The sequence below is a fragment of the Leopardus geoffroyi genome, chromosome A1 (genome assembly GCF_018350155.1).
Source record: "Leopardus geoffroyi isolate Oge1 chromosome A1, O.geoffroyi_Oge1_pat1.0, whole genome shotgun sequence".
NCBI classification, from domain to species: domain Eukaryota; kingdom Metazoa; phylum Chordata; class Mammalia; order Carnivora; family Felidae; genus Leopardus; species Leopardus geoffroyi.
This window is the reverse complement of record NC_059326.1, coordinates 115,843,420-115,869,208: the sequence shown is the minus strand read 5'-3', so window position 1 is coordinate 115,869,208 and position 25,789 is coordinate 115,843,420. Positions and strand designations below refer to the sequence as shown.

Below are 25,789 nucleotides of genomic sequence, written 5' to 3'. Positions count from 1 at the left end.
TTTAGAACTCACTCACCTCCCTTCCCCCAGGGAAAGCATGAAACAGCAAATTTGTAGAAACAGGCCAGTCATGCTTTAGGCTGGTTCTTTGCTCAGGTTTAAGGGAGGATAAATCCACTCCTGACTAGGAGTAGGAGAGATTTAGGAAAGGGGGAAGGTGCTATGGGAAAACACTCTAATCATGGTTTGTCCCACAACCAACCTTATTAAAATGTAAGCACAAAAGCCCTTTCTGAAGCTGATGGGATATCTTAGGTCAAGAATTATGTTGAAATGGCTCAACCTAAGTGCCATCACGTATTCAACAGATGAGCAGTAACGTCTCAGTTGGTGATTCTCTTCCTTTGTCCCCAAGGTAGAGTCAGAATTGCCTAGAATATGGAGATGACTCTTCTCACTGACAGAGTGACCCAGCAGCTGCTGCGAGGATTGACCTATGAGGGGCTTACGAGATACCAAACCCCATCCAGAGGAAGGAGGCTGAGTGTTGGAGGGATCCTTGAGAAGCTACGGTATCCAATCTTTTGACAAGGAGGAGAAGCAGTCCTGTGGTTAAAAACATTAAGAGAAAAACTTACAAGTAGCCTCCTGTAGGTACCATTTCCTTTGTACTCAGATGGAAATGTGCTTGGCAGACATTTCTGTACAACTGTAACCACTCCTCACACCCTCCTTCTGTAGAGCTTGTAGCCCACAGGAATTATAAATTCATTCATTTGACAAGCACTGTGAACACCCTCCTGTGTTAGATGCTAGGAGTACAATGAGGAATGAGGAAAAGTTTCTGTAAATTAAAGATTATTGTCTACTTAGACTAACAAGGCCACAGGAATCATTGTAGTAGAAGGCATGACATGTTTGAGGGAAGAAACAGCTGATCCTGCTCTTCATGGATGGGAAGACTTAAAAATAGCCGAGAGGGCATAAAGAGTCTAGGGGCCAGAATAAGCACCACTGCAAAGGCAGAGGGTGTGTTTGGGACCCATGTGGCCAGGGCAATGAGGGAAAACACAATATGGATGCCTTGAATGACAAGCCATAGGATATGGACACCGGAGAGCTGACAGAGCATTCAAAAATGCTGTGGAGTAGAGGTGTGACGAGATAAAAAGCTTTCTGGGGAAGATTAATCCAGCTACTTTGTATGGGATATTTTGGGTGGTCATGGACTAGAAAGCCAGGATGAAGCGGGGAAGTTGGGAGACTCTGGAAGAGCCTCAACTGTGGCGGCTGTGATGAGACTAAATAAAGAGGCAGGGGTGGGGGTGGGGTGCCTGGGTGGTTTAGTCGGTTAAGTATCCGACTTCGGCTCAGGTCATGATCTCACAGTCCGTGAGTTTGAGCCCTGCATTGGGCTCTGTGCTGACAGCTCGGAGCCTGGCGCCTGCTTCAGATTCTGTGTCTTCCTCTCTCTGACCCTCCCTCGTTCATGCTCTGTCTTTCTCTGTCTCAAAAATAAGTAAACATTGAAAAAAATTAAAAAAAAAAAAAAAGAGACAGGGGCAGATGTGTTAGACGAACATCATGCTGGCAGGACTCGCCAGGCACAGCCAGTGACTAGATGTGATGCCAAGCTGTCAGTCAAAGACGGCTCCTGATTTGCAGCTCCAGTGGCCAAGAATATGCTGAGGCAGGTAATAGAAGTTAGAGAATCAAGAACCAGAAGGAGCAGGCTCCAGGAAAAGGGGTTAAGCTCCATTTGTAGTGTTTGAGGTTCACCTTCCAGGGTCAGATACCCGGCTGGAGTTGAGAACACGGGGCTGACCATTAGGAAAGGCCAGCGTGCGAGATACACTTGGGTTGTGCTAGGAGAAGAGGCGGGTAGTGCTGTGGGGCTTAAGGAAGTCCTAGAGGTGGGTGTGAGAAGTAAATGGCCAATGCCCAGCCCAACATTTGGCCCAGAGCAAGGCTGAAACGCGTATAGAAGGGAAGAAAAAATGAATGGATGGATGAGCCAAGGACAGAATCCTGAGAAGCACTCGCACGGACAGAGTGAGAGGAAAAGGAAAAGTCTATCATTAGTGAAGGAAGACACGGGTGGGAAATTTTTCAGGAAGGAGGTGGCCCACAAGGTTCATTGCTGCAGAAAAGTGGAGATCTGGGGGAGGCTGTCAGGGTGGCTGGCTTCATTTCTATGAACTGGGCAACTCTCACAGCTTGCCTCAGTGATGGGACTCAGGGCCTGGGCATTCATGCTCCTCTTGTTATCTTTCTTGCTTTGCAGGGATGGCTGCCCCAGGCATGAGAGTATTGGCAATGGGGGAATTGACTGATGGCCAGAGAGCTCTTTTTTTGCCTCTTGCCTCTGCCAGTGGTGGAGGACTGTGGGGCCGGCAGTAGGTGATAGTGTGAGGAAGGAGATGGTTGCATTTTTTTTAACACAGTGAGTCTCTTCCCAGGACAAGGGACAGAGTAGAGACATAGCCCCAATCTCTGCAAGTCCACATCTTGGTATCCCAGAGAGAGGTTAGACAAAGCTGTGAGCTGGTAGCCATCCCATCCAAGGCCAGTAGAGTCATTCCTTTTCCTGTCTTGTATATTCTTTGAGGAGCAATCCCACAGCCTCTAAGCAGGGAAGCAGAGGGCTTCAGGTGCAAGAGGGAGATTAAAGGTAGGGGAAGGAGGGGGGAGGAGGAGAGCAGCTGCCTGGAACTCATTGCAGCGAAGGTTCCAAATAGGATGGAGTAATAGGGCATGGGTGAGGCATCTGGGCCTAGAGTGAGCCAAGAATAACCACAGTAGGGAGCAGGGGTGGTGGCAGGGGGGAGAGACCACCACTCCCGCTTGCAAGCTCTCCCACTAGGGTCTCCCAGAGAGGCAGCTGTGACCCTTGCCAGGTACCACCTCCTTTTATTAGGTCCCTCTTGGCCTCTTAGAACAGGACTGTATGAAAATCTTGACTCTGCAGAAGAAACGAAGGTCAGGCTGCAGGAGGGACATCCCAACAGTAGAGTCCTGGTAGCGAGTGACTGGCACGGGGCCCTAAGCTCCATCCCCTCAGGAGCCAAGCAGCTTCTTCCTTCCATGGTCACAGAGGCTGTGTCTGACTGCCTGGTTGAAGGCCCGGAGGGAATGTGCTTGCAAGGTGAGAGCTCAGGTGATACAGCTAATGGCTGGGGCCCATTGCACCCACTCTGGGATGGATGTAGCGTAAGAAGTGACCTCAGACCTCCAAGAGAAGAGGAAACAGGGGTTTTGGCCCTGGAGGGGTTTACTCAGCGTTCATTCCTAGGTCGGCGTTGGGCTAGAGGCAGCCTTGCCTGAGCCTGGAATCTGGAGGCTGACCACTTGGAGCCCACCGAAGCGAGAAAGTCACAGCACAGTTAGACTGCTTGCCTGCCCAGAGGTATCCCCGCACAGGAGCCCCGCTCATCCCTGCCCACAGGACACCTGGTAGAAGCCATGTCTGTGTCCTCTGCACAGACCATGTAGCCAGAGGCCAGGCTCCTGTGGTCATAGACACAGCACCATCACTCACTGCAGCCAACTGGGGGGCTGAGAAGCAGGGAGAATCGGGAAGGGGTGGCTACCACGGAGGACCACCGAGAGCCACGCTTGTAAGATCACATGTGACTGAGCAGGACCAGGCCTGCCCTGTGTGCACGGCTCCCTGCAGAGCACTCAGTCACGAGTGCTTCCTCCCCTGCTGCCTCTGTAGTGTCATCCTTCCTGCTTGACACCCATGCCAGCCCCAGAAAGTACAGAGGGAAATGTTAAATGCAGAGCGAGATGCCCATACCCGAGCATGCTGACCCTGGTCGAGAAGCCAGAGCAAGTGCGACAGGGCACAGTGTCTCCTGGGGATCTGAAGAAGTACATCTGTTGTGGGTGATAAAAGCTCTTCTATTCTCCTTCTGTGTCGGAGGGAGGCCTGGGCCCTCCCCACACCCTGCTGCCACATTAGAGGGGGATGACTCAGAGGCTGCAATGGCCACATTTGCTGTACCCGCCGGGTGCATGTGGCAGGACATGGCAGGGTTGGGGGGTGACCGGGTGGAAGGAAATAGGGTAAAGGTGTCCTGGGCAGCAAGAATGGGCCCTGCCAGCTGGTGGAAGCAGCCTCCCTGCATCCATGGAGGGCTGTTTGGAAGACACTGTGGGGTGGGTGGAGCGGTGGGGTCTGCGGAACTGGGCTAGCAGAATAGCGTCCTGCCCTCTTCCTCAAGCTCTCTATCCCTGCAGAGCCCTCGAACAGACCTCAGGAGCCTGGCTGCAGGCTCCTGACTGCAACCTCTGCCTGCTCACTTCTACTCCCCTGGGCTGGGTTTGGCTGCAGGGCCTTTACTTCTCCCCTCGACCAGTTGACTCAAAGGCTCGAACTGCTCTATTCCCAGCAGCCCCTCAACACACTCCAGGGGTCTATACTATTGACAGAATAGAAGGACCCCTGGAGAGGCTTCTAGTCTGGATGGTAGTAGAAATCAAAGAAAATATTCAGGGAAAGAGTGGAAGCTTTTCCTGGCCACTCAGCTGCAAGTTTCCCTCCCCATGACCTTCAGGGTAGGCATATTCAGTGGGCACCAGACCTCGGGATCTGAGGTTGCTGGTGCTGTGGGGAGCGTCGTGTCAGTTTCATATCCATGTAGAAACTCCTTGGAGGCAGAAATGGAGTCTCTGCCCCCCACAGTGGCAAGACCTGTGCTGAGTTTGTGCGGAGCAGTGGGGATCCAGTAGATTCTTCGGTGCATTATTTTAAACACAGGGCTTTCACTCTGTAGCAATTTTTCTATCCTGACACTGGTTAATAGTCAGGATTTAGTTCCTGACCAAAACAAGAAAGAAGACAACCAGACACTAGAGGTTATCGATGAACTGCCGGACTGCGCCATCCCTACTTGATCTTGGTATCTTGGTTAGCCTGACTCTTCCTTGACCTCTGGGCCATCCTCTTGTTCCCACCTCCCAGTGCCTCCCTATGGGCTGTTCCTGGTCTTGATGTTTCCTGTGGTCACTGTAGAGAACATCACCAGTGTCATTTTCACTCTCCTACCTGCCCCCACCCTAAAAAGGTGTGAGCAACTTAGTGCCCTTGCCTTCCTCCAAGGGATAGACTCAAAGTGAACCATGGTCTTTGTCCCTGAAGCAGCAATGAGGAGACATCAGTGAGGCCCTGGAAAGGGAGGTGGCCAATGGAAACCGTGCCAAGCCCCGGCGGCCCAGGGAAGCCTTACAGAAAGATTCTTTCTGGAGGAAAGAGGAGATTAGCTGAGCCTCCCCAAAGAAGACAAGTAAAGAAAACGGAGAAATATTTCCTTTAAAAGGGAGCAAGAGCAGATGGAAAGAGGGTTTATATTAATGAAATCTCCGGATATTAAGGATGAAATGGATGCCAGAGAAGGTTATTATCATTTCATTAGAACACAAAGGAAGAAACAAACACGTTATTATGTGAAACCAAGAAGTTATGAACAAGGGAATCCAGCAGGGAAGTTATTAGCTGGGTTAATTAAAACAGAACAAGCCGGTTGAGTAATTCCGTCTGTAGGACACAACAAGGAAGGCATAATTCATCACCCTTAAGAAAAATATTCAGGGTTTTTTTCTTTTTCTCGTTTACCAGAAATTCTGCACTCTTGATATTGTCTTGCAAACCAAAAAGATTTATTCTTGTCAAAACTTAATTGATTTAGCACCAGGGTATTTTATTAAAGAGAGTTCAGTTCTGATCAGAAGAGATGGAAATCCACCAGAGACTCTTGGGTCCAGACAGCCATGGCCCTTCCCCTCTCCAGGGTCATGGGCCCCTCAGAGAGCCCTTCAGTGCCAGGCCTGCAGGGTTATGGGAGGTGGCCGCAGAAGGTGCAATGAGGCCTCCCTCATCCATCCCAGTGGTCCTGGGTAGGGCTGGACCAGGCCTGGTTTGCTTGCTGTCTTTTCTCTGCTTCCTCCTTGCATGCTGCAGCCCAGAGTCCTTGGCACCAGACATGCTCCCTGGAGCTGTCAGAGCCAGTCTTTCCAGCTAGCCCTGTTGGCAACCAGCATAAGGGGGAAATGACCAACAGGACTGCTGGGGCAGCATTGAGCTATCTGATCAGAGGGGCCTGGGATTCACTTATTCGGGCAGAGCTTATGTATCTGAGCTGCTGCTACCTTCCGAGAGCTCAAAGGCCCCATGTATGACAGTCCCCAGCAGGCCTAATGGATCCCACCAGTCCTTAGGGTTTTGCTGGTCTCTTGTTTGTCAGGCCTTTTGAATTACAGCTGGGGCTTTGGGTTTGGCTGAGCCCTTGGAGGTTGATCTCCAAGGTCTTTCTCTCAAGTGAAGTACCAGAGAGCCAGAGCTTCCAAGTTTTTTGGCACAGACATAGGACATGAGAGCTAGAAGGGGCCTTGCCGAGGGGATGATCCATCCAAAATCTTTGTTGGGGAGGAGGTAACTGGGCTCCAGAGAGTGGGGGAGGGAGAGTCTGAGATCTATCTGAGGCCACAGAGCTAATTAGTGGCTGAGCAGGACAGGCACGGAGGTTTCTTAGCAAGTTCTGGTAGGTCACTACGGCCCTGTGTTCATGCTCTGTCATATTTCAGGGATGTCTACCACAGACCACAGTGTCTAAAAGACCACTGGAAAATACAAGAAACATTTTAATGACAGATAATGTGGCATAAACACTGTTTCATAATTGTCATTTGCTTTAAGTTAAAACTGCACAGCAAAATTGAGCACAAAGTATAGAGTTCCCATTTACCCATACCCACACATGCAGAGGCTCCTCCACTATTGATGTGCCCCTTCCCCCCCCCGCAGTCGTACATTAGTTGCAAGTGATGAACCCATACTGACACGGCACTTATCACTCTAAGTCCATAGTTCATATTAGGGTTCACCCATGGTGTTGGTCATTTTTTTTGGTTTTAACAAATGTATAATGACATGTATCCACCACTGTAGTATCATACACAATAGTTTCACTCTCCCCAAAGTCCTCTGTACTCTGCCTGTTCGTCCCTCCCTCCTCTCTACCCACTGGCAACTCTGATTTTTTTTTTTACTGTCTCCATAGTTTTATCTTTTCCAGAATGTCATATATTTGGCTACATACAGGGTGTGTGTAGCCTTTTCAGATTGGGTTCTTTGATTCAGCAATATGCATTTAAGCTTGCTTCGTGTCATTTCATAGCTCAATAGTTCATTTCTTGTTAGCCCTGAATAATGCCCCTTTGTCTAGATGTACCAGTTTATTTACCCACTCACCTACTGAAGAACATCTTGGTTGCTTCCAAATTTTGGCAATTACCGATGAAGCTGCTATAAACATCCCTGTGCTGGTTTTTGTGCGGACATAAGTTTTTAATTCATTTGGGTAAATACCAAGGACCGTGATTGCTGGATTGTAGAGTAAGAGTATAGTAAGAAACCGCCAAACTGTCTTCCAAAGTGGCTGTACCATTTTGCATTCCCACCAGCAATGAATGAGAGTGCCTATTCCTCCACACCCTTGCCAGCATTTGGTGTTGTTAGTGTTCTGGATTTTGGCCATTCTAACAGGTGTGTTACATTGTGTTAATTTGCAATTGCCTAATGACATATGATGTTGAACATCTTTTCATACGCTTACTTGCCATCTGTGTATCCTCTGTGGTGAGATACCTGTTTTTTGCCTATTTTAAAATCCTCAAGAGTTCTTTGTGTATTTTGCATAGCAGTACTTTATCAGATGTGTCTCTTGCAAATATTTTCTCTCTGTGACTTCTCATTTTCTTGATGTTTTCACGGAAGTTTTGTTTTGTTTCATAATTAAGATATAATTCACATAACATTGTATAAACTTAAGGTATTCAACTTGCTGATTTGATACGTTTATATTTTGCAGTATGCTTACCACTATAGCATTAGCTAACACATCTGTCATGTTACGTAATTATCCTTTTTTTAATGTTGAGAACATGTAGAAGTTTTTAATATTCATGAAGTCCAGCTTATCAACTATTTCTTCAGGGATCACGACTTTGGTGGTGTGTCTAGAAAGTCATTGCCAAACCCAAGGCCATTTAGACTTTCTCCTGTATTATATTCTAGGAATTTTATAGTTTTCCATTTTCCATTTACATTTATCATCCATTTTGAGATAATTATGGAGGGTATAAGATATATGCTTAGACTGACTTTTTTGCATGTGAATATTCTAACACCATTTGTTGAAAAAACCATTGTTTTTTCATTGTATTGCCTTTATTTGTCAAAAATCCGTTGATTATATTTATGTGGGCTCTGTTCCATTGATACATTTGTGTATCTTCCACATATCACACTGTCCTGATTACTGTAGCTTTACAGAAAGTCTGGATTTGAGTAACATCACTTCTCTGTGTTCTTCCCTTTCAAGGTTGAGTTGGCCAATTCTGGGACCTTTCCTCTCCATATAAACTTTAGAACCAGTTTGTCAATATCCACTAAATACCTTGCTGGGATTTTTTTGATTGAGATTGTATTGAATGTAGATATCAAGTTGGGAAGAACTGACATCCTGACAATATTGAATCTTCCTATCCATGAATATGGAATATCCCTCCATCTATTCAGTTTTTCTTTGATATCTTTCATTAGAGCTTTGTAGTTTTCCTCATGTAGGTCTTGTACATATTTTTGTTAGATTTGTACCTAAGTTTTTCATTTTGGAGGGGTGCTAATGTAAATGGTGACTTTTTAATTTCAAATTCCACTTAATTGGTGGTACATAGGAAAGTGGCGACTTTTGTGTATTAAGTGAGAACCCTGTTTTCCTGCAACCTTACTATAACCTCTTTGTCATTTGCTTTTAAAACAGAAACCTTCTCAGAGGCGGTAGCTAAACTTTTTTTTAGTTTTCTGTACTTTCTTTTCTCTTTGGGCTTTCCTATATGCTCTCTCCTTTGTCTGGAAGAATCTCCTTTTCCTGTCTTCAATCTCCACTCCAGATATCCCCTTCTTAATACCTGATTAGTGTCTTCAAATCTCAGAGAAGTCATGTTTTACACTAAGAACCTTACCCTGGTGAGTCTTGCTTAACTGATCACCCACTACTTCCTTCCTTCTCTGAAAGATTGAATCCCTACCCTCAACAGAAATGGTTTCGTTGGGAGACAAGCCACAAAGATGAAAATAATAATACTAAGCAAACATTTAGTACTGATATAAAGACTTTGCCTGGATTAACTCACTTAATCCTTACAAGTGTGAAGATTAATGAGACTCAGAATCCTGTTCAGACTAAAACAGAATCTAGACACCTTAGGTTGGCATGTAAGCCTTCACATCAGGATCCACATCTACTTTTCCAAGCTAAGCTGACGCCCTCACTGTGTCTTATGATAGTCTGCACATTCTTATCTCTGAACACTTATATATGCTATTCTCCCTGTTTGGAATACTCTCTACCCTCTTCGGTTTGAGTAAAATTTATCCATCCATCAAGACCCAGCTGTAGTCTCATTCTTCCATGACCATTCCATCCTCCATAGTTCTGTAGCACTTGTTTTCTAGAACACTCATTTTTGTTATGAACCTAAGCTAGTTTACAGGAAGGAAACTTATGGAACACCAAACATGTACATCCTTACTGCCCTCCACAGCCTCTCTGATTTTGGCTGAGAGCCTTGAACAGCTGTCTCTGGTGTGGTCTCTGCCTTGTTCAATTACTGTATTTTATTTACAGTCTTTGTACATCGACATAGCCAACATATTTGTCATTGAAGTGGTTACCTAGTATTCCATGGTGTGCATTGATTGCTTCACTTTTAGAGCCCTGCATTGTGTATTCTAATTCAATTTTGTTTTCACAAATATTTGCATGGCAAGTATGTGCAAGAGACCGCAATTTTGGTCTGTTAGCATGGCGATTGCGAGAGCCTCAAGACTGGGATTATCTTCAACATCACTGTGTCCCCCACCGTGCTTAGCTTGCATACGCTGGGTACTCAGAGAGCCCTGCTCAATTGAAATAAACTATCTACAAGGCCAGGAATTTAGTCCTGTAACTTACTCTGCCCCCACCTCTACCCTGATACAAACTAAATCCATAAGAGCTAAGATGTGGAACAAGAGAGGATCCAGTACACTTTTCCAGATGCTTGATCATTCTAACATTGTGTCCCTCATCTTGTCACCTCCCATGCGCCCCCCCCCCCCCCCCCCCGCCAAATATCACTTAGCTACAGGGATTCAGGAACATTGAAGATCATTTTCTCAAGCAGGTAATGCATACAAACCAAACATAAAGGCCAGGTCCCTGGCAAGTGCTTCTGCTCTTACTAACAGAGCCATATGGGGCCCAGGGGTCATGGGGAGGGGAGAGTTAGTGACCCCACACCTACCATTTCCCTGACTTTGAGTGTAAGCTGAAAACTCAGAATTGCCTGCCTAATCTGTACTCAGACTGAAGAAACCTGGCCTGGCCACCGTGCCCTTGGGAGGGGAAGCATTTTGGAAAACACATTGTGCTCTCTTCCACAGGCAGGCATAACTGGCTTTAAGCAAAACTTTTCTGTGCAAATTCTTCTTGAGAGAAAGGGAAAGAGGTATTAGAGAGCAATTATCTGCTTTACAAAACAATTCAAAAAGGGTGTCCTTCATGTAACACAGTCCCATCAGGCACTGAAGTGTGGTCCCATAGCCAGTCTTCACAGCAGTGATTTGTGACATTCCTTCCGAGCCCCCTCCACCCACCCATCTCCTTCGGGAAGTTTTCACCCTTCTAGCTATTTATTCAGTGTTTGCTACTGGTTGACCCACCGTCTGCTCAGAAAATTCTCCTAGCTCTTTTCCTGTCCACTGTTTTGATGCTTCCTGGCCTCTAAATACGGGCCTGCTTTCTCGCCTTCCTCTTCTCCGTCCGCACTTTCTCCCTGGCCGGCTTGCTTGCCCTGATACCATTAATGATGTTCTTCAGGAGCCAGTCCCCAAACCCCATCTTCAACCCCGACCTCTAGAGCCAGCTCCAGCGCTGCCATTTCGGATGTCTGCTAGGCATGCCCTGCCTGCGGCTCCAGGCCAACCTGTCTAAACAGCTAAAGCAGCACTGGTGCCTGTTTCCTCAGCTTCCGTCAGCATTCAGATCACCAGTGTTTAGAGTCTTGGGGCTGCCTAGGCTGCTCTCTAACCACTTGTTGGACCCTCACTCTCCTCCTCTGTTATATGGAGATAGTAATGGCCTCCCTACCTCAGTAAGAGGACCAAATGAGACAAAGTATGTAGAAACATGTTTTACGCTATGGAAGGGTAGGGATGCAAGGAAACATGCAATCATGGTATCATCTTTGAATTTTTATGGATCATTACAACCACTCCATCACCTTGTGTTACCATGTCCTTCATCCTTCTATCGCTCATCCGTCCTTTTATCTCACTTCTGTTTTTTAATTTTTTTTTAAATGTTTTATTTTTGAGAGAGAGAGGGGGAATGAGCAGGGGAAGGTCAGAGAGAGAGGGAGACACACAATCCAAAACAGGCTCCAGGCTCTGAGCTGTCAGCACAGAGCCTGATGCAGGGCTTGAACTAGTGAACCACGAGATCATGGTCCGAGCCGATGTAGGACACTTAACCAACTGAGCCACCCAGGTGCCACTTCATGATAAGAACACTACTTTAAGCCCTGTCACACATCGCTTAGCCTGGTTCTGTATCCTCTAATGCATTTGTTCTCGGACTGCAGTCCATGTAAGAATTGCTGAGAGGAACTGATGCACTTGTAGTTATCTTTAACAGTGGTGCTAGGACAATGGGATATCTGCATGCAAAAGAATACACCAGACTATATACAAAACTTAACATGGATCAAAGATTAAATTGTAAGAGCTAAAAATACAAGACTTAGAAAACATAAATAGGCGTAAATCTTCGTGACCTTCCTCAGATTAGGTAATGTGGTTTTTTGTTTTTTTTTAATGTTTATCTATATTTTAGAGAGAGAGAGAGAGAGAGAGAGAGACAACAGGGGAAGGGCAGAAAGAGAGGGAGACAGAGAGTCTCATGCAGGCTCCACAGGTGTCAGTGCAGAGCCCTCTGCGGGGCTCGAATTCACGAACTGTGAGGTCATGACCTGAATCGAATCCAAGAGTCGGACACTTAACCGACAGAGCCACCCAGGCACCCCAGGTAATGGTTTCTGAGATGGGATGCCCAAAGCACAAGCAACCAAAAAAAAAAAAAAAAAAAAAAAGACATGGTACATCCATACAATGGAATATTATTTGGCCACAAAAACAAATGAAGTACTGATACATGCTATAGCATAGATGTACCTTGGAAACAGTAGGCTACGTGAAGAGAGCCGGGCACAAAAGAGGGCATGCTGTGTGATTGCATTTATATGAAATGTCCAGAAAAGGCAAATCTATAGAGACAGAAAGTTGATCTATGGATGCGTTGGGCTATACGTAATAAGGGAAGAGGGGTACTAAAGAATACAGAGTTTCTTTTGGGGAGAGATGAAAAGGACTTAAATTGAATGCAGTGATGGTTGCACGACTCTCTAAATATACCAGGAACAGTGAATTGTACACTTTAAGTGGTTCACTTGTATGGCATGTGCATTGTATCTCAATTAACTTTAAAAATACAGTTGTGAGGAGAAAAAATTGGTGGGGACAGGTTACAGAAAGCTTCCAATGCCAAGCTGAGCAGTGGGGACTGGATTATCTAGGGCCAGTTTTCTCCAAGTGTGTTTCACATACCATTCGCATCAAAATAGTTACAAATACCAACTCTAGCCCCACTCAAGAGACTGTGATTCAGAATGTATTGTATGGGATCATCGTTCCGCATTTGCAGCAAGCACCCCAGCGTAGTCTTAAAGGTGGCTACCGTCGTGAAAAATGTTGCACTGATCATTCTTGATGCCTCCAGACCCGTCCTGCTGCATTCTGCCCTGCACATTGCTGCCAGATGAGTCTCGGAGAAGAGAACTTCAGTTGGGTCACCTCCTTGCCTAAAAACCTTCTATGTCCTCTCATTTTCTTGGCATGAGCTCTCGGAGCTCCGAACCATCTGGTCCCCATCCTCTCTCCCCAGGCTTATCAACCATGACTCCCTGCAAGAGTCTTTTATGTCAGTCAGACTGGAATGTTCATCATTCTGTGAACCCGCTTTGTGGGCTCCCACTCATGTGCCTCTGCCCAGGCTGTGCCATATTCCAGGAAAGCATCTCCTGTGCCCCATTCTCATCTTTTGCAAAACAGAGGTTACCATGATCCTTTCCCTTTGGCTAGATGATCATCTGGAATTTACCACACAAGGCCTTTCTATGTAATTCTGCTTGTAAATCGGATAACAATACTCGGAGTTGTTACAAGAGAGCACATGTGGATCAGGCAGCCAGCCGGCCACGTGGCAGGAGCACAGTACCCAACGGGTAGCTCTTGAGCGGGGTATACAGAGCAGAGGGTGAGGGCATGGAGGGGTAGCACTGGCATGCCAGGAGCAAAATTTGAGTGGCAGGGTCTCCCAAGGAGTTCAGTGTCCTCTCTGGGGCCCCAGAGATCAGGGGCCTGCCTCAGACACCACTGTAATGTGGACAGGACCTGGGAGGCCCTGGCCACCATTCAAGCCTGTCAAGCCTTCGTGGCTCAGCAGGCGCCAGCTCCTTACAGTAGCTGGAAACAGCTAAGCAGAATCCTCATTTCAACTGGTGACCCTGAGCACAAAGTCTCCCCACACCGTTGTCCACCAAATCACCCTGTCTCCACAGCAGGAGGGAAGGCTAGAGAGTGAATTACAGCCTATTTGGTAATGAGCTCTTAAAAATAAAATAATGATTGTCAGCTAATTATTTTATAGTGCAACAAGAGCCCCCTTGCAAACATTTCAGTAATGACATTAAGCCGTTCTATTTGTAAGAAGCTAATAGGAAATAAGCCGTTAATTAGCATTTTGTCTTTTCTCCCACTGCCCCTTCCCCCTTGAATTACAGCCAGGGTGCAAGCATGGGGGTAGAGAGGACTAGGAGATACAAGGTCCAAGGCTCCCTGGGAGGGAAGAAAGGAGAGCAATGGCAGGTACCAGCATTTTTGTGACTGCAGTATGGCCAGCCCCAGGGACTACCACGGCCTAGGACCCAACTAGTGGGGCCCCGGTGTGGCTCTGTGTCCACTCCTTTGGACCTGGAGTGGAACAGCCACTAGCTGTGAGGCAAGCTGAGCCTAACGTGGGCATGTTCCCGGGGCCTCAGAGCCTGTGGGTGGGGCGGGCGGGCACCTGGGCAAACAGAACTAAGAAACGGGCAGGAATGAATCAAGGACAGCTTAAATATGCAGAAATGCAGCTCATACCTCTGGGCAAAAATAAGCCCAAACAGAGTTATGTAATGGATGGGAGGGATTTAAAAGGGGGGTGAGGTGTACACCGATTTGAGTGAATGAGATGGTGAGGGAAAGGGGGAGGGGAGAGGACGGAGGGGGACGATCCTAGGAGATTTGGCAGAGGAGCTCCTGAAGCTGCTGTCTTTAGCGTGTGTCTGTGTGTGTACAGATTAGGGAGCGGGTGTCACTCTTCTTTGTGGAACCCCAGCACGCAGCGAGAGAAAGGGAGCCCTAAGGGATGCTGAGTTCTGTGCCTGGGGTGGCCTTAAGGCTACTCCAAATGTGGGGGCTCCCTGGTCCTGAGACATGAGGGACAGGGAAATGGCCCAAGGGCACAGGTGGGTGTTTGAGGCACCAGTTTCCCTGATAAGTCAGTGTACCTCCCTCTGGCCTCCCTCTTCTCACCCCCAGCTCACATCCCACCTCCTGCGCTTTCTGTTAAATGGTATCTTCCCCTTTTTATAGGAATCCCACCTTCACTGACCACCCCAGGTCACACTTAGCTCTCTCTCCCCCAGGAAATTCCAGGATACTTGGTCTCATCCTTTTGCAGGAAATTGTCCATAAATTTCTGCTCTCTTAGGCTGTGATTTTTGTCCATCTTTGAGAGTGTTGTCTTCCCTCTAGATCGTAAGCTCCTGAAGACAGGGCCTTCGTATCCTGCAGTGCCCAGCACTGTGCCCATCACATAGCAGGTGCTGAGCGAGCAATGCCTGACCCCCAAGGAGCAAAGGCAAGGCAGAGGTGAGGGCAAGAAGGCTTCGCTGGGGCTCCCCACAGGCAGCTGAGCTGTTGAAGCCAGTGGCTGCTAGCTGAGCCCCAGAAGCTAGGGGGTAGGCCGGTGGTGTTGGAGATGCCCAGTAATTTAAGGGGAAGCTTATGTATGAAATCACATAAAGGAAGCACTTGGCTGGACATCAGTCAGAACCCCAGAACAATGTGCATAATTAGGCAAAGGCTTGTGGGAGACACTTCACTGACCACAGTTTCCAGAACCCACTGCTCTGGAGTGGCTGGGAGAGGGAGTCGGAATTACCAGAAGGCTGGTGTGACTGGGGCAGAGTGTAGGAAACAGATTGAGGGGTGAGTATGGGTCTAAGGAGCCATCAAAGTCACCACCCCTGCCATTCTTCTCCTCCTCCTCCTCCTCCTCATCATCATCATCATCATCAACAGCAGCAGCAGCAGTGATTTGATGCTGTAGCATGCAGCCCTAAGAAATCTGCAGGGATTCTGCAATGGCCAATGGCCAAGTGCAGTGCTGAGAGCCCCTGAGGCCATGTATGTGCATGCTGGTTCCCATGGGCATCCCCACATGCATCCACAGCTGGGCTTAGACGATAGAGGTTTCTGGAAACTAGTGGTTGACCTTCCAAAGTAGGAGGGAGGCTACTAGAGGGCCAGCTATGAGGGCAGCAGCCCGCAGCAAGGGACGAGGTTCCCAGGGTTGGGAACAGATTTGGAGATTCAGAGCTCTTCTTTGAAGATTTATTGCTAGAACAGCCCTTGGAGAGTATTTCACTTTCCCTTGGTCCACAGGTAAGCGACACTGAGGCTGAAGGAAGAATATTACTTCCCAGGAACCACCAGCAAAATCTGGCTGAGCTGGAAAGAGAACTCAGGCTTTCTGGCCCTATCTCGATATCATATCCACTTGAAATTGGTAGATCCTGCTCCTGGATGAATTATGGTTTTCACAGCTCCGGATTGCTCCAACAGCCAACAGCCTAGATGTCCTAGTGGTTCTTGCTTTGTGGTTAGTAGTGCTGGAACGTTCATGAGCTGTGAACAGGGGCTCCAAGGAAAAGTAGAGGGCTGATTTGATGGTAGTAAGAATAAAGAGGACAGGACCGGAGTTGGGTCTTGAGGTTTTTTTGTTTGTTTGTTTGTTTGTTTGTTTGTTTGTTTTTTGAGAGACAGTGTGAGCAGGGCAGGGGCAGAGAGGGAGAAAGAGAGAGAATCCCAAGCAGGCTACAGAGTGCCAGCACAGAGCCCAGACACGGGCCTGAACCCACACACTGCAAGATTGTGACCTGAGCTGAAGTTGGACGCTTAACCGACTGAGCCATCTAGGCACCCTGGGTCTTCAGGTTCCTTGAGACCAGCTATAGCCACTAGGAAGTTAGCATCTGTGAAGTTGTCCATTGGGAATTCCCAAAAGGTCTACATGGGAACCAGTATCCAGGCCAGGCCAGGCCAGGGAAGCTGGGCTGTGGTCCCAGGACCAGCCAAGCCAAGGATGGCAGGGCTGAGCTGGGTAGGGCTAGGCTGGGCAGGGCTGAGAGAAGAGAATTTTTTGCCTCCAGGCTCATAAATGCCTATATTGGGCAAGGCCTCTTGTTTCCCTGGGCGGTGACCCGGAGTCTCTCCAAATTTGCCAGCCTGGCATGAATTTTCTCCCTCTGCCCAGAAAGGGACTGTGTAACCTTCTGGAGGATCCCCCTCAGTCCTCAAGAGGATGGGAGTGGGCATTGGCACTGCTAACCTCACCCCCTAGAGTGGATAGAGTGATGTAAGCAAACTCCATGTAAGAGAACTGGCCCCTCTTCACCCCTGCTGCACTAGGACAGGACCCTCAGGCTGGAGGACGACTGCTTCTAGGAAACGTGGCTCCCATGGGTTGCTGATCCACGTAGTCAGTGTCCCCCGGGTGGTACAGATGGCAGCTAAGCCTTTGCACATGGTCCCCACAGCCCCCAGGCCAGCAAACAGTCATTATGTCGTTACATAAATAAATTATGTACTTAGGACTTGGTGTGTAAGTGCCAGTTATTATTATTGCCGTGTAATTACGCAGTTAACTTGAAGAGGGAGGCAGGCAGGAGCACTGAATCACCCCCAACCCTGGGAAAGTTACACAGGCTCCCACCTCTCACCCCAGGGAGAATGTGGCTCCAGGTCACGTAAGATGGAGTGCTGGGATCTCCCAGGTGTTTCAGTGCAGATGGGGCAGTTTATCCCAAGGCCATATCCTGGAAGAGTCTGGCAGCGGGAACCCAGGATACCTGCAGCGGGGCCTAATACTGGACCCCCAGCTTTCCGCCAGCCCCGTGCCTCCCTGCAGCCTGAAAGAGGGACTCACAGACAACCCAGGGCTTCTGCCAGGCCAAGGGTCCACACCAGGAAGGGGCTGAGGGAAAGCATGGAGCTGGGAAAAGGGCCTATGAACCAGGAATATCTCTTCTCCATCTGTGGGACTGGGGACCACTCCCTCTCCTACTCCCAGCCATCTCCCCTCTTTCTGGCAAGCGTGGCACCCTCAGGTATCTCAGATGGGGTACCTCTTGCGATCATCTACCCCAACCTCACGTTTTCCAGATGAAAAGACAGGCCAGAGAGGGAAAGAGACTTGCCCAAGAGGCTCCAGCAGGTCCTTGGGGACACTGGAAGTAGTGGCGGGCCGCCTCCCTCTGCCTCTGCTCTGTTCCGCTTCCTTCCTTTGTCTTCTCCATCAATCGCACTCCCACCTCCTGCCCCTCCCTCATCCCTGGGCTGCTCTGCTTTCTCACTTCCTCCCCCCATGTGCTTCCAGCCCTGCCCAGGCCTGCCTGTCGCCTCACCTCTCCCCTCCTTTGCTCTCCCATTGCTGCCTGGGCTTTCTTCTCCCGGCCCCTGGAGCCAGAAGAGGCTCCCCACCCTCTCTCTGGCCAATGCTTTCTTCTCTTTCCTGGTGCCTCCCAGCACTCATCCGGGGATGGGCTAGCCTCTTCCCTTCCACGTCCTTCTTTCACCTGAGAGGGTCCAAAATGAAGGAGAGACGCCAAACTCTCAAGCAGGGAGCTTGAATTCCCTTCTGGGTTTGGGGTTGGGTGGGCTGAAGTACGAGGAGCCTCCTAAATGGTGGAAATGAAGACAGAAGCGCCCACCCATGGCAGCCCCCCACGGCCTGGGCCCAGCCCAGGCTCTGGACCAGATGACCTGTGTCCCCTGGGAGCAAAAGGAAAGGAGATGAGGTCAAAAGGTCATGGCAGGAAGGTGTGGCTCACCACCTCAGCACTGTTGACATGGCCTCTGAGCCTAGGGAGCTCCCCAAGGCCAGGCCTTAGCATTTCTGGAAGATCGGAAATGACTTCCTTAGCCACTTAGTGAAATCCCTATTGGAAAAGCCTGTGGGCCCTTTTCTTTTACTTTCTTTTTTAAAGAGAAATCAAGTCTTGTTCAAAATATCACAGTCTAGGGGGGACTGGTTTGGACCCTGGGCGGGGTGACTGATTTCAATCTCTCTGGTAGACCAGGGCTCAGTGAAGTTTACGCACCAAGGTGTGAGTGTAAGTATACGTGCTGAGCAGTTAGGTACGATTCTGAGAGAATTATCCAGGGTTTACAGGTCTGTGTTCTGGCTCCAGAGGCATCCACACCCAGCAATCAAGGGCTCTTCTCCAGTGATCTCGAGCCCCTTACTCCTTTAATCACCTAGATTCTTGCAGCCTCCCTGGGCTGGTAGACAGAGGGATCTAGGGGCACTTCTCATTTTGTAGCCTGAGTCCCTGGTGTAGAAAGTGATCTGTTCAGATTAATCTAATTTCAAGGACAAAACTGGGCCCAAGCCCAGATGTCCTCGCATCTAACCCAGCCTTTCTGGTCCAGACCATGCAGCCCCCTTCTTTTTGGCTGCCCAAAAAGGCTGTGAAGGAGGCAGAAGCATGAGTGAACTTGTGTGAGAGAGAAGAAATCCATTGTGGATTGCCGAAGCCACGGGGATGCAGGAGTGATGGCCAGGGTTCAGCTTCTGCGCTCTCTGGGCCTGGTGAGCTGGGACTGGCCCTCACTTGCTCCCTGGGGCTTGCCAGGGCTCCAGCCAGGATCCTGCTGCATCCTAGAGTCAGTGGTGGTAATGGGCTTCCCAGGCCTTGCATAATCCCCCAGGGAGTGGAGATTTCTCTGGTCCTGCAGGGAGTGGCATATTGATCTGTTTCCTCCTCTGGCAGCCTCTCTGTGTGGGGAGGGAGGGGGAGGAGGCTCGTGACTTGGAGGCACTGAGGTGGGGTGGCCGAGAGTGAGGGTAGCCTCATCTTCAAGGGTTTTTAACCCCCAGGCAAACAGAATGTGGCTCTGGGATGGCTCAGAGGGGACTTATCCCGGGGCAGGAGGTGACCTTTAAAGGACTACTTCAGGCTTTCCCCAGTCTGAAGTCACTGACATGCATCTAGAGGATTCCCACTGAGCAATGAGTCCAAAGGGAGGGGGCAAACCCCAGCTTGGTCCCAAGACCCCTTTTCAGGAAAACTTTATAGGTAATCTTCTTGGAGCCCCCAAGTCTCAGGTGGGGGAAGGGATAATGTGGGTTTTTTTTTTTTTTCGTCTTTTCACTCAAAGGCATTTTTGCACATGACTCAAACAAGTCTAAACTTTCCTAAACTTCAAAGTTTGCCCATGGCACAGCCTCAAAGTGGAGGGGAAAATGTTAGAAAGGAAAAAAAGAAGTTTGTAAGCCAGTTAACATTGTGTTTTTGCTCCTTAAAGGAATTGAATTAACTTGTTATGTTACTATTAGCGTCTCTTTGTGAAACCAGGCTCGGGGAGAGGCTTCTTCTCTGGGGGATGTGGTCTCTAGGCCCGTCCAGGGTTCCACTGGCTCCCACAGGAGGTTATACGGAGCATTACACAACCCGTGGTAAGAAGAAGGGGTTCTCCCAGGGTCATTTTCAGGCTCCTCATAGGAGCCCTGGTCCCGGCCTGGGAGGCTCCAAGTGCCTGCTGTCCTTCCCCCAAACTGCTCTGCTGCAGAGGCTGGCATGCCTCATGGTGCCATGTTGCTCTCTCCACTTGCCAGTGACCTTGGCACTGAGCCTCAATCACAGGGCTATGGAACTGTGCAGGTCCTGAGGAAGAGGCCCTTTCTCTCCTCTTTCTCCCTTTTCCACATCTTCTTGAGGAACACCGTGACTTGGGCTTAGGGGAATGGGCTGTGGGTACCCAAATGCATAGGCTCCTAATTCTGCTCTGCCACTTACACGTTGCTCGACTGGGACAAATAAAAATAACTTTGACTCTCTGTGCCTCAGTTTCCTCACCTGCAAAATGGGGATAATAATAGACTTACATCATAGTGCTGTTGTGAAGAAGTGTATATTAAGGATATTATGTTAGCTGCTCTTACTACTACTGTTTTTACTCCCTTACCCCCAGTTCAGGCCTTCCTTACCCATGATGCTCAGGGCCAGGCACATACAGGGCCCTACAGAAATATTTAATGGTTGGGCTGCTTAGCCAGTTCCCTTACCTCCACTCTCTTCCCCTTTCCATCTATCTTGCATACTCCAGTCAGATTAATTTTTCCAATGTCCACGTCACTCCCTTCCTCAAAAACTCATCAGTGAATTCCCATTATTTCCTAATAGTCCAAAAGCATCAGCCTGGCAGGCAACGCATTTCCCCAGCCTACACACAAGCAGTACAGCGTAATGAGGAAGAGCATGGGCCCTAGTGAGGTAGCTCTGGTGTGAGTCCTCTGTTGCCACTTCCCAGTCACATCATCCCTAGTCTTTGTTTCTTCTTCGGTAAAACTGGGAGAATGACTAAAACTACCTCACAGGAGTGTTGTGGGGATGACAAGAGATAACCTATATAGTGTGCTAGGCACTCTGAGCTCTGGCTTGCACTAAGCATCCAGAAAGTATTTGCTATATTAATTATGTGTAGCTCCTGTAGTCGCCTAACAGAAGCCTGCTCTGCACATCATCTCCTGAGCAAGCTCCCAGGAAATGCACCTGCTAAGTCTTCGCCTGCTCCCATCAAAATCCTCCCCATCCTTCAGGGAGCCTGGGTGGCTCAGTTGGTTGAGCATCTGACTCTTGATCTCAATTCAGGTCTCCTGCCCTCAGGGTCATGGGTTCAAGGGCCACATTGGGCTCTGCGCTGGGCATGAAGCCTACTTAAAAAGAAAAAAAAGAAATCCTCCCTATCCTTGAAGACTTTCTTCAAGCCCCACCCCTCTCAACACTGCTTCTGGATTCCCCAGCTGATGGAGAGTGCCCCCTTCGAATTGTCATGGCTTTTCTAACTCTTATCATGCATTGATACAAAGCCATGATGTGTCTTAGACTGCCAGGAGAGCTCTACCCCAAAGAAGTTATCTTCAGCTGGCCTGCAGGCTTCCGCTTGGGGCTATTTTGTCTTGTTGCTGCCCTTGGCCATGCTTCGCTAGCAGGAGGGGTCACTCATCTGTCCCATAGGGAGGTACTGACCACTTACCACGTGCCAGGTGCTGGGGTCCCAGCCCTAAAGAGGCCTGATTCTAGTGAGACAGATAGGGGTAGAAATTCAAAACAATACAAAGTGATGTGTTCTTATAAAGATAAATGAAAATTACTAAAGAAGCAGAGGATCTAATCAGTGACCTCTCCCACCTTGCTTGAAGGCTTATGATAGCAGACCACTGCTTCTAGGATAAAGCCCATTGTACGCTCAGGGGTTTTTTCTGAGCCTACAATGTCCTGCTTGGTCTGACCACTCCTTGACCCTTCTCTAGTTTCCTTCTGCTCCCTGTGTACCCACACACACACCCCATGTTCATACACATGTACCTTAAATGCAGACACACATACACACACACTCATACATATACCACACACACCCTATACACATAGACACATACCCGTACACAGTAGTCATACACAGACACACACACACACCCCTCAGCATACTGACCATCCTTTTGTTTTGCAAAGGCAAGAAAGCTTCCTCCTGCCCCACAGCCTTAGATATATTGTTGCTTCTGCCAGGAATGCTCCTCCCCTTAGTCCAGCGAACTCCTAGTCATTCTTCGATGTCCAATTTCAATGCTTCTTAAGGAAAGCCTTCCCTCTCTACACTGTTTCCTCTATGGACCTGGATATCAAGATACAGAAATGTTTGTTGAATGAATATGTCCCCTTAATCTTTCACACAAAGTTTAATCAATTTACTATTTGTGTAATTAGCTGTGTCTGTCCCCACCAAGACTGTAACCTGCACATAAGTAGACCCGTGTCTGTCTTGCTCACCCCCAACCCCCAGCATGTAGCACTGTGCCTAAAACCCAGTGAGCCTTGCTACAGATTTGCTAAATGAATGAACAGAGAGGTTGGCCAGGCCAAGAAGGGGGGGAAGGCCATTCTGGGTAGAGACATTGGTATGTGCAAAGATATAGTGTATGTGGCTTGTAGGTAAATGTGGCTGAGGCGCACGATTAGGGGCTAGAAGGCTGTAAGCTAAGGCCCAATGGAATTGGCTCCGAATACCAAGGAGGAGCTTAGGTTGAACCTGCAAGGTAATAGTGAAGTGATCTGGCTTGTGTTTTAGAAAGTTCTGTCTGATAGCCTTGAGGAGGTCAGAACTGAGAGGGCAAGACTTCAAGCAAGGAGATCAGAGTGTGTAGGACGGGAAGAGGGAGTGAACTGAGGCAGCGGTGGTTGGCTGGGGAAAGGCAGATAAGAGTGCTATTTAGGAAGCTGAATAAGCAAGGGGTTGGAGCAGGAGTGAGACCCGGGCTTGGGCGTGGGCTTGGGCTCTGCCCAGGACCCCTCACTGCCCACCTCACAGGGAGCCATGCTACGTGAATAAAGGTGAGTGCTCACTGTGGGATATGAGAGGGCTGATAGCTCTTACACTTGGTCTCTCCAAACCTGGCCCCTGTGGGACAGGCCGGAGGCCCCAAGAGCACCGGAGATCAGCCCTCTGCATGGGCACTGCCTCCATCTTCTCTCTTTCTGTGTCCACTTGCTCACCCTCAGTTTGGCCTCAAAGTCTGGCCAGGCCCTCAGGCAGCCCTGGAGCCCCAGAGTCCCTGGCCTTGACCCAGGGACCTAGCTTGCTCCAGGCTCATCTAAGGAGGACACTCCAGAGAAGCCTTGGGACCCTGTCCTGAGGAGGCAGAGGACTGGCTAAGATGATCTTTGACTCGGATTCCAGTTGGGATGGCTGTAAGGGGACACCTCCGGCAGAGAGAGGCAGGCAAACCGCAGGCTCAGGCTTTCTGGGAGCCAGAAGAGGGAGAGCCTTTGCTATGTAACCCTTTCAGCACCACACCCAGGCTGGAGCCAGGACGCTGTCCTTTCTGGCAGCTCTTGCCCAGTGGCTTGTGGGAAGGTGGGGGGGGGGGGGGGTCAGCGTCTAAATTCACCTCCACAGGCCTTGAAGAGAGGAGCCAGCTGGTGCTGGCAGCCTGGGCTGTCAGAGTGTGTGTGGGAGAGGGGCTACAAGCCACCTGGGGCACCCAGGTTCCCTTCAGGCTGCAGCCTGCCTTGACTGGGAGGGGCTCCTGGGCCACAGACTCCCGCAGCCAAACACAAATAGTGGCTGCATAAAAAGTATTCCCCCAGATGGTGATATCCCATGGGGTTGAGGCCAGACCTTCAGGGATGAGGAGGCACAGGCAAACTGCCTATAAGACTCTGGGGGGCCCACGAGGCGGTGGAGAAACACTGCAAGAATCAAGAGCTCGCGTCCTGCCCCACTGGGGGTGGCCAGTGGGCTTCATTTTGGTCCCTTCCTGGGCCCTACTCTCACTGTCTCCCCACCCCCATGCTGTCCTTAGCCTGGCCCTCGCTGGGGGATCTCTACTCCCCCCTCCCCAATCATGGCTCGGCCCCCAGCCCAGCTGAGCCCCGTCTCCAGCGAGGAGAGCTGCAGCGCTCTGTTTGGGCACCGGTCCTGCGTCCCTCGGTGGGCCCCGGGAGGGGGTCCAGGGCTCAGACCCGGCCCCCCGGCACCTCCCCCCCGCAGCTCCCCGCAGCCTGCACGGGTAGGGAGGGGGGGGCGAGGACGGCGGGCGCGGGAGGGGAAGAGTTAAGGCTGGCTGCTCCCCTCCCCCGGAGGGTGTGACCGCCCTATAAGAAAGGCGCCGCGCTCGGGCACTGGGGCTGCAGGCAGCGGGGGCGCAGCGCGCCAGCGGAGAGCGGAGGCCGTCTCTGCCTCCCGCGCCTCGCGTCGGTCCCACCGCCTGGGACCCCGGGCAGAATGTCGGAGTCCAGGAGGAGGGGCCGAGGCCGCGGCAAGAAGCACCGAGAGGGAAGGAAGCGGGAGCGGGAGCCCGAACCCGGGGAGAAAGGTAGGGCACACCTCAGCGCGCCCAGAAAGCCAGTTTCACTGGGAGAAACCTGCCGCCCAGCACCGAGCTGGTGAGTCTGGGGCTGTGCGAGCCGTCGCTGAGGTGACAGGCACCGAGGAGCGTGAGTGCCTGCTTGCGAGCGGGGCTCCGTGGCCGGGTGGGCAAAGGGACTGCGCGCCCAGAGTCCGCCGGTGGCTGTGTGCGCCTGTCCCCGGGCCGCTGCGTCCCCACGAAGGGGGCGGCAGAGAGGAGCTGCCCCCCCCCACCCCCACCCCGGGGACGGCTTGCAGACCGCGAGCCCGGAGTGAGTGGCAGGATGGAGCCAGAGGCACGGACAGAAAGCGATCAGTAGACGCGGGGCCTGGCCTGGCGGCGGAGCGCTCCGGGAACTGTCACTGCCTCTCCTGCCTCGGAGTGTGCTCTGGGCGCACTCCCACCCATGTGCCACACCTCCCTGAGTTCCGCTCTGCCATTGGAGCAAGAGCAGCAGCGCCTGCCAGCTCTGGAGCCTGGGAGGGGATGCCCTGTCCACCTGGTGAGCGCCAGGGAGTGGGGAGCCGCTGCTTTGTGACATTTCCCCCAGAACTGGACCAGGCACCAGGCGTTTGTCTCCCTCTTGTCTTCAGGAGTGCTCTCTTGGGCCCTTGGATTCTGTCCCCAGGGAGGGAGGTGAGAAGGTGCTCTGGGTGAACAGAGCCCTGTGCTGACACCCGCTTTGGGGGCCTCCCTGGGCAGCTGCAGGCTGAAGGAGGAAAGGCCCCACTGAGTGCACTGGTCTTGGGCTTCTGTAGAACTAGGCTTCCATTATTTGGGCACATTCGGGAAACCCTGGATTCTCACTTTTTTCTTCTTCAGGCAAGCATGTTGTTAATGACTACTAGTCAGTAGGCTAGGCATGCTTCACCTCCCATTTTCTTATAACAACTCTGGGGGCAGGTGGTCTTCGCTCCATTTTACAGAGGGAGCAACTGAGGCTTACTGAGGTTAAAGGCCCAAAATAAGTTCCAGAGATAGGTCTTAAAGCTTCAAATCAGCACTGTCTCAACAATGATGTGTGTTCGTTTTGCTGGATCTCTGCCTCCTCACTCGAGGTCCTATCACATAGAGCTATCACATAAAAATGGCTTCCAAAGAGCACCAGACTGAGAGTTGGGAGGCTTCAATGGTGGTTGAGGATATAGCCAAATCCCTTTCCTTTTCCAAATTTCGTTATAATGAGGGGGGAAGAGTAGCAAGGTAGCCTCTGAAGTCTCTTTGTTGGGAAGAGCTTAGAAGCCAAACGTTGGCATCAGCCTGGTAGAAGGAAGGAGCTAGAAGAATTTAAAGGCTAGGACTGTGTTGTATTCTTCATAAAGAACACCTCTTTGCCCATTTCTGCTACGCACCTGTGTCTAGGAGTCCACCCCAAGGAAATGCACACAGTAGGTCTGCCCTGAGTAGTATGTGAGTCAGCTTAAGCTGGGCATATGTGGTATAACTGGGATCAG

The 25,789-nt window shown here is 50.0% G+C and overlaps 1 protein-coding gene across 5 annotated transcripts in view; it reads left to right on the top strand.

The window, feature by feature from the left end:
* The window catches only part of NRG2 (neuregulin 2), a 186,310-nt gene that overhangs the window by 104,904 nt on the left and 55,617 nt on the right, over window positions 1–25,789 (top strand). The window contains exon 1 of one of the 5 annotated variants that reach the window (XM_045445957.1): window positions 24,104–24,302. The exons of the other annotated variants lie outside the window; for them this stretch is intronic. Coding sequence (XP_045301913.1) covers window positions 24,212–24,302 — 91 coding nt within the window. The 5' untranslated portion in view covers window positions 24,104–24,211. Of the gene's footprint in view, window positions 1–24,103; window positions 24,303–25,789 lie in introns of those variants that run through there. 5 annotated transcript variants of the gene reach the window in all.